Below are 12,338 nucleotides of genomic sequence, written 5' to 3'. Positions count from 1 at the left end.
CAGGAACCCAGGCCCTTAAGCAGGGGCTGGGTCAGTGAGCAACAGGTCCCAGCCTCTCTAGGCCAGGGAAAAGGGGGAGTCTGCCTCCCAAGGAGTGGGTGGCAGGGGGGACGCAGGCCCTCCCACTCCACTGCGTCCCAGCCCGGGGCCCTAGCAGCGGCGGAAACTCGCTGCTGTCAGTGGGGATCCTGGCCGCAACACACTGACATAGTCTCTGGCAGTGCTGCAGCCAGACTGGGGTCGGCTGCCCCCGGGCTACTTCCACACTCCCCCTCGTAGGGTACCTGGACCGGACTAGTGTCCTCGGTGCTCTACACCAGCATCAGTTCCTCTGGGTAGGTAGCGAAGGGTGTGCTCGGCTCCTCGGGATAGCAGGAAAGGGGCAGGCTCGGCTCCTCCTTGGGGTAGCTGGAAAAGGGCAGGCTCGGCTCCTCCTCGGGGTAGCTGGAACGGGGCAGGCTTGGCCAGTCCTCCTCGGGGTACCGGGCGAGGGGTAGGCTCGGCAGGCCTGGTGAGTCAGCAGGTCAGTCGCGGCCTGCGGCTGTCTCCCAAGCAGGAGCTCGGCCACAGACGTCTGCTCTCTCCGCCGGCTTGTCCTCCACTGAGCTCTGCAGGCGGGCTTTTATACTTCCGGGTCGGCGCCGTGACCTCTGAGGAGCGGGCGCCGGACCCGGTGGCTCTGCCCACGTTGGTGTTAGGGGAGGTTCGGCCCTCAGCAGGGCTGTGGGGTATCCCACCGCCTCGCTATAGATGGTCTAGGTATACTTGAGAATCTATGAAACCCTGTTACTGGCCCTTCTGCACGCACACCTTTATCAAAGTTTCCCCCTCCATGTGGATGTTTGGCGCAATAGGTGGTTGTGTCAGGATTACAGACCATAAAGCAGCAGACAGCACCAGATTATGCAGCAATTCTGTGCAGAAATTTATGAAGAAACGTCCTTTCTGTGCAAAATGGGGTCTGACCATACAGATCCTTAGGAATGCTTAAATATAGGTGTCACCAATAATCAGCACTAACAACAGCAACCATTGCTCAGTTAATTAAAATATTATAATAAATAGCAACATCTATACTTATTTTACAATTTCAGAGTAAACATGAACATATGCAATGGATTACGTCTATTGAGTACACATCATTTCATTAATGGTGACCCATGCATCTTATTCATTATTGTTAAGTCTGATAACAGAAAGATTCAAAAATTTTACCGTGGGTTATTTCCAGCAGAGATTTCCAGCATGATAGCAAGTAAGTTGAAAGACAACAGATGCATTTTGGTGGATGTTTTTCAGAGTAGTGACTTGTCTTTTTCAAATACCATTTATTGAATATTCAGACAAAAATGCAGTTCCCCTACCACAGAAAAATACGCCAACTGCCCTTCCTGTAGTACCTTTTTATGTAACTTGAATATAGTATTAATATTTACAGTGTTTCAAATATTGATTAGTTCAATAGAAGTCATCAATATTATTTGTATCAACAGTAAAGCTTTTTTCTTGTGTAATGAGCAAAACACACAACTCTAATAAACACAACTGGGTTTATGTGTGTAACAGAATTTAAAAAAATTTTATACCTTTTTCATCTAAAAACAAACCAAAGTTCTTCATTTGTAACTATCATATAATTCCTATGAAAACATTACGGCCTGATTTGCAGCAAATTCATTGAATACTGATTCTGTTGATTTTTATATGCAATATTACATATTGTATGTTAACTAACAGAGAAAACACACACAAAAATTAGGGCAATATATCTGTCAGACCAGAAATAAAGATTCGCCTCTGGAAGGGGCATATCCTCATCTCTTCATAATGAAATAACTGTTGCAGGGACTTGTCACTTGGAGTAACTCAATACGTATTTTGTCCCATACAACCAGTCAAAAGCCAGCTTCTTATTCACACTCACTATGTACAATACGGAACTGGGGTGGGGATGAGACGAGTGGCAGTATATTGCTGAAGAACAAATCCTTGGGTTGGCAAGTGGCATAGAATCCTAGAACCATTGGGTTAAAAGGGACCACAAGGGTCATCTAGTCTAACCCCTGGCATGTCTCAGCTACTTCAGAACAGTCTGACAGTTGTGGAGATATGTCACTTGGGGTGACCCAAATTGAATTATCTCACGTATAGTCTGTCAAAACCCAGCTCCTTATTTAAGCACTATGTACAGTATGGAACAGGGGTGGGGGAGCATATAGCCCAAGAACAAACCTTGTGGTCGGCAAGAGGCATATCCCAGCTCCTTCAGAACATCCTGACAGTCGCTGGGCCATGTCACCTGAAGTGACCTGAGACACATTTTGTCATATACAGGCAGTCAAATCCCTGCTCCTTATTCAAGCAGTGTGGAATAGGAGTAACATGTGGCAGCATATTGTGTAACAACAAAGCTTCAGGTTGGCTAGTGGGATCTCCCAGATTCTTCAGAACAGTCTGATGATCACAGGGACATGTCACTTGGGATAACCCGAGACACATTGTACAGCCAATCAAAATGTGATTCCCTATTCAATCTTCATATACAAAATGGAAGTGGGTTGGGGGTGTGACATGTGGCAGCACATTACGCACGACCAAATCCTCAGATCGGCGAGTGGCATGGCCCAGCTCCTTCAGAACAGCCTGATAGTCATGGGGAGGTGTGTCTCGGGTCACCCTCAATGACATTTTGTCATGTACATTTAGTCAAATCCTAGTTTCCTTATTCAATCACCATTTATAAAATGGAAGTGGAGTGGAGGTATGACATTTTGCAGCATACTATGCAACAACAAAGCTTTGGGTCAGCGAGTGGGATTCCCAACTCCTTAAGAACAGTCTGATGGTCACAGGGATGTGTCACTTTGTGTGTCCCTAGACTCATTTATTCACATACAGTCTGTCAAAACCCACCTCCTTATTCAAACTCTGTGTACGATATGGAAGTGTGGTAGGGGTGTGACATGTGGCAGTATATTGCACAGGAACAAAACCTGGGGCTGGGGAGTGACTTCTCCCAGCTCCTTCAGAACAGTCATGTGGGTCAGAACAGAACATGTCATGGGGACATGTCACTTTGGGTGATCCAAGACTTATTTTGTCACATGCGGGCAGTGAAAACCCAGCTCTCTGATTATTTACTTGATAAATAAGGAATTAGTAATTAAAATGATCACATTGTCACATTAATCTGATGACTTTTCTAAATATTTCATCTTACATTGATGTATTTTAAAATAATGTTGGCCTTTGAATAAGGAACTGGGAACCATGAATGTGGAGCTGGTACCACAAATAAGGAACTGGGAGTAAGGAATCAACTTCAGCCTTGTGTCTCTCCCTGACTCTCTTCCCTTGATTAAGAAAAAGAATACCAGCTATATTACAGTAAAGGGTGAGGTTTTAGAAAACATTTTCTCTCTCTTTGTTCCCTCTACTATATTTTCTATCAGGTGTCTGCAAGTCTAACTTTTATTAGGAGAATGCCAAATTAAGCAGCCATAGAATTACAGAGTCCAGTGGGCCCTGATTGAAATGAATGGGACAAGTCACCCCATCAGAGCTATTGTTTCAGGCTCCCTCCAGATGCTGGTAGATGATGCAGACAGTTTATGCTTGGCTCACATTTGAGTTTTCCTCCGTGATTGTAAGGGCTAGAACATACATTTTATATATATAATATATATATATATAAATGTCAGATTCTGGAGCACAGTTCTATGGTAAGGAGATAAATTCTGTAGCAGATTCCATTGTCATGGAATCATGGAGTGTCCAGGGCCCTGCATATTCCTTGCTCTTTTTCTTGTCTTTATGCTTCTTGCCCTCCTGATCAGTCTATGTTCACAGGATTCTGGCTTTTATCCTTTTTTTCACTTCCCTGCTCATTCCTTCTCTCCCTGTGTTTCAACCTATTCCTCTCTTTCCGCTTTCTCTTTGCCACACTCATTCTCTCTGTACTTTGTTTTCCCTCTTCTGTCCTCTCCTTAAACTAAGTCCCCCCCTCCCCCCGCCGCCTTTGCTCACTTGCCCTGCACAATCCAGCATTTTACCTTTGGAGAGAGGAGGTGAGGTAAAGCATAGATGCCTTCCCAGCTCTGCCAGGATCAGTAGCCAGCTGCATATTGTGGCCAGGAGGCTGAGTTGCTTGCAGGGCTACTAATCAAGTGTTTCCTTAAGAGTTTTGGCTCTCCTTGTGTGTAAGGAAAGGCTGAAGGTCTGTATGGGAGGCTTCTGGGAGGGTGGCAAAATGTGTTAGACCTGGTTGGATGTGGTCTTTGAAATGCACGTGTGCTCATCCTGTCTACTGTCACCCCCTTCATCTCCAATGAACCGTCTCTGATCCTTTCGTCTATAGTAACGTTCTGGTTTTATGTGTACAAGAGAGTGAGCATGATGTTGTCCTTCAGTGAAGACCACCAAGAGCATAAGGAGCCTACTACTAGAATAAGCCACTAGAGATCTTCTTTAGCTTAAGTTGTAGAGAGCTGTAGGGAGCTGAAGAACTAGAATTCCAGGCTGGCTGTAGCAGAATGGAGTCATGTTGAACTCTGTGGTTGTGGCAGCAAGAGTCTTGAGATCCATTGGATGCTTTGTGATGGAGCTGTCAACTACCTATTAACACAACCGGGTGTTATGCAGTGAAGGTCCCTTGATAATGGAAACCGCTTTAGGAAATTAAATCTAGCCACCACCCAGTTCACACAACCTCTTTAAACACAGGTGGTATGACTTGTTTCCATATTACCCAATTCAAAACTATATTACTGCTCAGGGTGCTTGGGGTGAATTGTCTTGAACATGATTCTGATCAACATGGTTTAGCCAGCACATCAGATACAGCTACTGGAAGGCTATTGTGGACATACCATCCAGAATTGTTACAAGAGCTTAGCAGTTTTTAAAAGTTTTAAGAAAGAGCTCAGCACATTTTGAGTGCCAAGAACTACCCAATTGGGAAACAATCGTGTAATTTTGCCTCAGTAATTCTACAGCATCCCTGCACTCTGTTTAGATACAATCCCATGTCAGAATAATATTTGTTATTGAGTAATTGGTGGATGTACACTTGATTTAACATTTCAAGTGTGCTGATTCACTTGGCTCTAACAAGGAAGATTTACAAAGGACCAAAAAACAGCTAGATGCCTAACATCCATTGACTTTCAATGGAAATTAGACACCCAACCATCAAATTTGTGTCTTTGAAAATCTCACCCTAATAATAAACTGAAGGATTATAGAAAGTGGAATTTCATGGAATTTAACTGTTAATGGTTTTTTACTTTTATATTTTTAAGGTATTAAGAGCAATTGCTTTTTACTCCCCTTGGAGGATAGAACAACAGCTTTACAAGCTGGATGTAGGCTGGCCTAAACGTCCAGAATATTTCACTGGGCAAACATTTTGTGTTGCTGTTGACCCTCTCCATGATCTGGTCTATGTTGCACAAGTAAGTAATAGCACTAGAATTTTGTCCTTATTAGCATTATATTGTTTTTCCTGTGTGGAGTTACCATTTGCATTTATATTAAGATAATTATAACAGTTTATTGTATTAAATTCTTGATGTAAATTTGACTAAGGTTATTAATAGTATACATTTCTTTAAAGTAGTCCTGGATATGAAGGTTCTTCCTGTGCATATTGGGCTTGTTGCTTTTATGTTTTTTAAAGGCTTAAAATTAAAAAAAAAAATAGTTTTGAAATGGCAAGTGCCACAAGGAAAGATACAAATCAGATAGCCTACAACATGGAAGCCTGCTAGGAGAACGGAGGCAACTGTATATGTCACTTCTGCTACTGTTCTTCGCCTCCCTGCCTCAACTCAGTAAACCGCAAAAGAAGGATGGCTGCTGTGGGAGACCCGGGTTCAATTCCTGCACTGCCACAAACATCCTGTGTGAATTTGGGCAAGATACTTATAGGGATGTAAAAAGTTAACCGGTAAGCATAGTCTTACCGGTTAATCGCCTTAACCATTAACCCTGGCTGTCCCCAGCGGCCCCGCACCGGCCGGTCCAGTGGGCCCAGCTGCGCAGCCTGAGCAGCGCCACCTGCCCAGAGTGAGCCCAGCTGCAGCACCCGGACAGAGCGGGCCCAGCCGTGCCGGCCAGATGGGCCCCAGCCGCTTAAACGGTTAACCGTTTAAATGACATCTTTTTAATTGTTCAAACGATTCACGTTTTTAACAGTATTTACATCCCTAGAAACTTAGTTGTAAAGGGTATTTACATCCCTAGATACTTAGTCTCTCTGCCCCTCTTCCCCATCTGTAAAATGAGGATAATAATACTCACAGGAATGTTGTGAGGATTAATAAATCAAAAACTGTGAAGTGCTCAGATACTCCAGTGTTGGGGGCTGTCACAATTCAGGGTAACTGCACCTGCATTCACCTCCATGGTCCATGAAGGGCACCCCTTCTAGGCTCCCAGCTCCTCAGCCATTAACTCTCTTGGGGAGAGACCTTATCTCTCCCTCCTGACCAAGGGGCTTTCTAGGTTGCACAGTTCCCTGGCTACACTGTGATATTCCCAGGAAGCCAGACTGCCTAAAGAGGGCAAGGTCTGCATTTTGCTTTCTCTCAAGGCAATTATGCACAACATAATTGCCAGCAGTTGAAAGTTACCACACAGCCCTTTATAAGCAAGCACATTTAATCTTAAAGTGAAAGCGCTACAGAGAAAACATATTAAAACAACGAAAGCTCCTACATACAAACTAATAAGCTTACCAGAGATCACCTTCCAACTCCAGCCAGGGCTCTGGTAGGAGTCAGTCCTTCAAATCCCATTTCAGAAGCATTTAGAAATACATCCATGTCATCCTCCTCCCTAAAATGAGGAAGAAATTTGGAGTCAATGCCATTCACCAGGACAGGTAGCTAGTGACTGGCTCCACTTACCAGACTATGGTTCTGCTGGTGCAGTTTCTCTTTTTTGAGCTGATGTTATTGAACCTGGTCCTACTGGCACAGTCTCTCCATCTTGACAATACTTCTCCTTCTCTGCGTGTTTGTGCTGACACTGGCACTTTTCATGCTGGTGCTGTTGCTCCTTGTCTGCAAACAGCTGGGGTTCCAGATGCAGTCAGTCCTTCTCCAGCTGTGTCCTGTCTTGGTCAGCCTGTGGACCTGCCCACGATCCCAGTTGTAGTGATGGATTCGGTCTGGACAGAACATAGTTGCTGCCTCTTGTCAGCCTCTTCCATGCTGCCCTGCAAAGTGTTGGCTCCAAGATTCCCCTTGCCTGCTGGACCCTGCGCCAGTGAGTTGAATGTTTCCTACCAACCTGGACTTCATATCTCTTCCCATCATCAAAATACAGCAAACCTACTAGCTGTGTCTTTAGTCCTCTGTGTTGAGCTGCCTGTCTGTGCATAGCTCAGCCAGCTGACCTTTCTTCAGCTGTTGATAATTCATTTTTGCCTGGCTCTCTTTTCGCTATTCCTTTCCACCAAAGACTATGACTTCACTCTGTGGTTTTTCCTTCTATGGTACTTGCTTTCACTGCTGTTAGCACTTATGGCAATTCACACTGCCACCATATATGTCATAGTCCAGGGCAATTGCACCTGTGTTCCCCCTTCATGGTCCCTCAAGGGCACCATTCTAGGTTTATGGCTCCTCAGCCAACAACTCTTTTGGTCCGAGACCCACATCTCTCTCCCTCCTGACGGGGGTGGAGGGGTTTCCTAGGCTGCACAGTTCCCTGGGTACACTGTGATATTCCCAGCAAGCCAGACTGCCTAAACAGGCCAGCATCTGTGATTTGCTTTTGTCTTCACAGGCTATGAACAGCTGTAATTGCTTGCCATTATAAGTTACCACAAATCTTTTTCTAACCAAGCACACTTATATTTAAGGTGAAAATTTTAGAGACAAAACATATTAAAAACAATAAAGGAACCTACACACATACTAAAAAGCTTAATAAAGATCACACCCAACTCCAACAAGGGCTCTGGTAGGTGTTAGTCTTTCCAACTCTTCTGCAAGGATTGGGCCACCCCAGGTGAGTTGATTTAAATCAGCATGTGGAAAGCCTCAATCTAAATCAGGTGTGGGGAACCTTTTTTCTATCAGGGGCCACTGACCCACAGAAAAAATCAATCACGGGCCACATACAGCCCCATGGGGGACACGGAGGCTCGGGGTGTCCCACCCCAGCAAGGCGAGCCAGTGCTCGCAGCTCCAGCCCCACGGGGGAGGGGGGGCAGAGGCTCGGGGCTTCCTCCAAGCTGGGGTGGGGCCAAAAATGAAGGGTTCAGGGTGTGGGACGGGGCTCTGGGCTGGGGCAGGGGGTTGGGGTGCAGGAGGGGGGTGAGGCATTTGGAGTGCAGGAGGGGGCTCCAGGCTGGGGCAGGGGATTGGGAGGTGGTTCAGGGTGTGGGCTCTGGGAGGGAGTTTGGGTGTGGGAGGGGGCTCAGGGCAGGGGGTTGGGGTGTGGGAGGAGGGTCAGGGTGTGGGCTCCGGGAGGGAGTTTGGGTGCAGGAGGGGACTCAGGGCTGGGGCAGGGGGTTGGGGTGCAGGTGTAGGTATGGGTTCTGGAGGGATTTAGGGTGTGGGAGGGGAATACGACCTGGAGCAGGGGATTGGGATGCGAGATCTGGGAGGGAGTTAGGGTGTGGGTTCCGATCTGGGGATGGGGTTCAGGGTGCGGGCTCCGGCTGGCTGGCGCTTACCCCCAGTGGCTCCCAGTCAGTGGGGCTAAGGCAGGCTCCCTGTCTGCCTTGGCTCCACGCTGCTCCCAGAAGCGGACGGCATATCCCTGCGGCCCCTAGGCAGAGACACGGCCAGGCGGCTCTGCGCAGTGCATGCTGCCCACGCCTGCAGTTCCCATTGGCTGTGGTTCCCAGCCAATGGGAGCTGGGGGCGGGGGCAGCGCACGGAGCTTCCCTGATCGCTCCAGCGCCTAGGGGCCGCAGGGACATTCCATCCGCTTCCGGGAGCTGCACGGAGCCAACTGGACTTTTAATAACCTGGCAACCCTAGCTTCCCCCCGGCAGCGGGGCAAGCCGGCGCTTGTGGCTCCAGCGTCACAGGGGGTTGCGGGGGGTGCTGAGGCTCAGGGCTTTCGGTCCACAGCGTGGAGACTTGCCGAGGGCCGGATGATATGAAGCAGTGGGTCAGATCCGGCCGGCAGGCTGTAGGTTCCCCACCCCTCATCTAACTGATTGATTTTAATCTACTTTTCCATTTTTACTTCAGTTATTTTCTAGGGAAAGGTGCATTCTCATTGGTTGATATAACCATTAAAACGTGTTGATTTACAACTAAATAGAGCCTTTACACTAGATTTGGTACATTCTTTTTACTACCTAGGAGGTTACACTATGACTATATACATTTATTTAAGCAATTATATAGCTTAATATTTTCAAATTCTTATTGTACATTTTTAGTATGTTAGAAGATGGTGAATGATATATTGCTTATTCACTAGATAATTAACTTTTTTCTCATGATTTGTGTCAAGCTGCATTAGGATGGTAACTAGAATTTAATTAAACATACAAAACAGCATATCAAAATTATTTTTATTTAACAAAACAAGCCCTTAATACAGTACATGACCTATTGTGCTCTATCTATAAAGCTTGACGTCAAAAGTTAGCTGTTTTCCCCCTGCTTCTTTCTTTATATAGAAATGCAGTCTTTAACTCAGTTTTGATAGAGGCTTATGGATTCAGCATATTTATTTTTTATTTAAATGTTTTAAGAGATTATAATAAGTTTACGTCTTAACATATTTTGTATTAAATTCATATTTCATTTTAAACAGGTTTATTTTTATAAAGAAAAACTTATTAAAATTTAAATAAAATAATCCAATTTAAATGAAAAATTTCTTTATTTTTTTTTTAACAAAATCATTGATTTTTTACCCTCTCACTCCCACTCCTCCAGATAGAAGGTTCTGTACATTGTGTAAATCAGAAAGAAGGCCCAAGTCAGTTTAAACTCAGGCTATTTATCCCAAAGTCATTTCTTTGTCTGTTGGTCTGTGAAAAATCTAGTTTGAGCTAGTATATGCAAGCATCCCCAGGAGGTGGTACCTCTTTTGGGGATTACAACCTGGCTGACTTACCTTAATCACCATCCACTGTTTTTAGTTCCTGTAAGAGCTGTGGTCGCCTTCCCCCCTGGATGGAACACAATAAAACATTCATTTAAACAGTGGACCCCAAAGATACACATGGGGTTGCAATATTTGTCACATCTCTCTCATAAAGAAATTACATACAGTCCCAGCCCACAATAATAGATACATAAGAGTTTCAAGGATATTGCAGGAAATTACCATATCTGTCACAGTGGCCACATCAGTACCTAGGATGGATAGACAGAAAATCATCCATCCCAAGCAACTGTTATAATAGAATTTTACTAACTGTACTAGTCATGCCTACATGTTGGTATCTAGATTCTGGTTGAGACCCTCTCTCTTCAGCAATGCAAACAAAAGTGGTGAGATTTTCATTTATAAAACACAGCCATGGCACCTGCAATCCTGGACAATTAACTACAATTAAAAATGTTGTGTGCCCATCTTGGGAGACCTAGGGCATGATGTTTTTTTCAGAGATGGTGTGCAATCACAATTCAAAATGAAGACAGTGAGAGCAGCAGGCTCAGCACCTCTGAAAATCAGTCCGTAAGTGTCCCAAAATTAATGAACACAGTTGCAAACTTAACCTTTCTGTGTCTTTCGCCAGCTGTAAAATGGGGTTAGCAGTACTTGCCCACATCACAAAGGTTGTTGTGAGAATTATTAATTAATGTCTGTAAAAGTTTTTGACATAAAAATTACTAACATTTAAACAGAATTGTCAAAGGTGAGATTATTTGCTTGATAAGATCCTTTTTTCAATTGACTATTTTTGTACACCTTCAGAGAGGGGCTAATGTACCAAAGGTACTAGTGTTTTCAGATGAAGGAAATTTCCTGCATGCCTGGAATTCCACAGTTGAAATGCCTCATGGTATCTTTGCAGTCAGCACCCCTACAGATACCTCAATATGGATCACAGATGTTGGAAGCGGTATGTATAATGGGAACATGTTAAAAATATTATTCCACAGAGAAAATAGGTTTTTTGCAGGTATCCCTTTGAACAGTAATTTTAATTGTTTGAATAAGGTAATTGTCAGGGTTCCCTCTCCACTCTGAACTCTGGGGTACAAATGTGGGGACCCGCATGAAAGACCCCGTAAGCTTATAAGTACCAGCTTAGGTTAAAAACTTCCCCAAGGCACAAATCCTTTCCTTATCCTTGGACGGTATTGCTGCCACCACCAAGTGATGTAGACTAAGATTCAGGAAAAAGATCACTCAAAGTCCCTATTTCCCCAAAATATCACCCCCAAACCCCTTCACCCCCTTTCCTGGGGAGGCTTGAGAATAATATACTAACCAATAGGTTAACAAAATGAGCACAGACCAAACCCTTTGGTTTTTAGCACACTAATTCTTAAAAGAAGAACTTTATTATAAAGAAAAAAGTAAAAGAATCACACCTGCAAAATCAGGATGGAAGGTAACTTTACAGGGTAATCAAAAATTTTAAACACAGAGGACTCCCCTCTGGACTCAATTTCACAGTTACAAAAAAACAGTAATAAAACTACCTCTTAGCATAAGGAAAATTCACAAGCTAAAACAAAAGATAATCTAACGCATGTCCTTGCCTTTACTTACAATTTCTGTAATTTTAGATGTATCATTTCAGGTATCTTTTTAGGAGCTGGTTTACCTGCTTGGTCTCTCTCTCTGTCCCGAGAGGGAACAAACAAAGAGAGCACAAACAAAACGTCTCCCCTCCCCCTCCCCAATTTGAAAGTATCTTCTTTCCCCATTGGTCCTTCTGGTCAGGTGCCAACTAGGTTAATTGAACTGATTAACCCCTTACAGGTAAGTGGTTCTGTACCTCTGGCCAGGAGGGATTTTATGTTACTGCATACATAAAGGTTGTGACCCTTCCCTTTATATTTATGACAGTACCAAAAGAACACTAAGCCAGATTCATGCTCCCCGAGTCCTAATTGTGCACTGATCCAGTTCCCCAGTACAAGGTAGAGCAATTTGAAGGCTCATGAGTTGTGCCATGTGCTCATTTGCCAGAGCTGATAATCTTGGCCAACATTTCCAGATCTTAATCAAGGAGCAGGGCCAGAAAAGCATGCATCTCAATGCATAATTTTTGTCCTCTATCCCATCCTGATAGCTCCAGTCCTGTGCACATGTACATTTGATGCCTCACTAATCTGAAATCATTCTCTTACTACAGAGTTTTCTTAGGGTATGTCTACACTACGAGAGTAGTTCGATTTTAC

The 12,338-nt window shown here is 44.4% G+C and overlaps 1 protein-coding gene across 1 annotated transcript in view; it reads left to right on the top strand.

The window, feature by feature from the left end:
• NHLRC3 (NHL repeat containing 3) overlaps positions 1–12,338 on the top strand; it is a 30,083-nt gene that overhangs the window by 5,565 nt on the left and 12,180 nt on the right. Inside the window, exons 2-3 of the mRNA XM_065412944.1 lie at positions 5,301–5,453; positions 10,900–11,047. Of these exons, the coding sequence (XP_065269016.1) occupies positions 5,301–5,453; positions 10,900–11,047 (301 nt within the window). The remainder of the gene's footprint in view (positions 1–5,300; positions 5,454–10,899; positions 11,048–12,338) is intronic.

Source organism: Emys orbicularis, chromosome 1, assembly GCF_028017835.1.
Source record: "Emys orbicularis isolate rEmyOrb1 chromosome 1, rEmyOrb1.hap1, whole genome shotgun sequence".
NCBI classification, from domain to species: Eukaryota; Metazoa; Chordata; order Testudines; family Emydidae; genus Emys; species Emys orbicularis.
The sequence above is the reverse complement of the archived record's forward strand: the minus strand, read 5'-3'. Positions and strand labels throughout refer to the sequence as shown.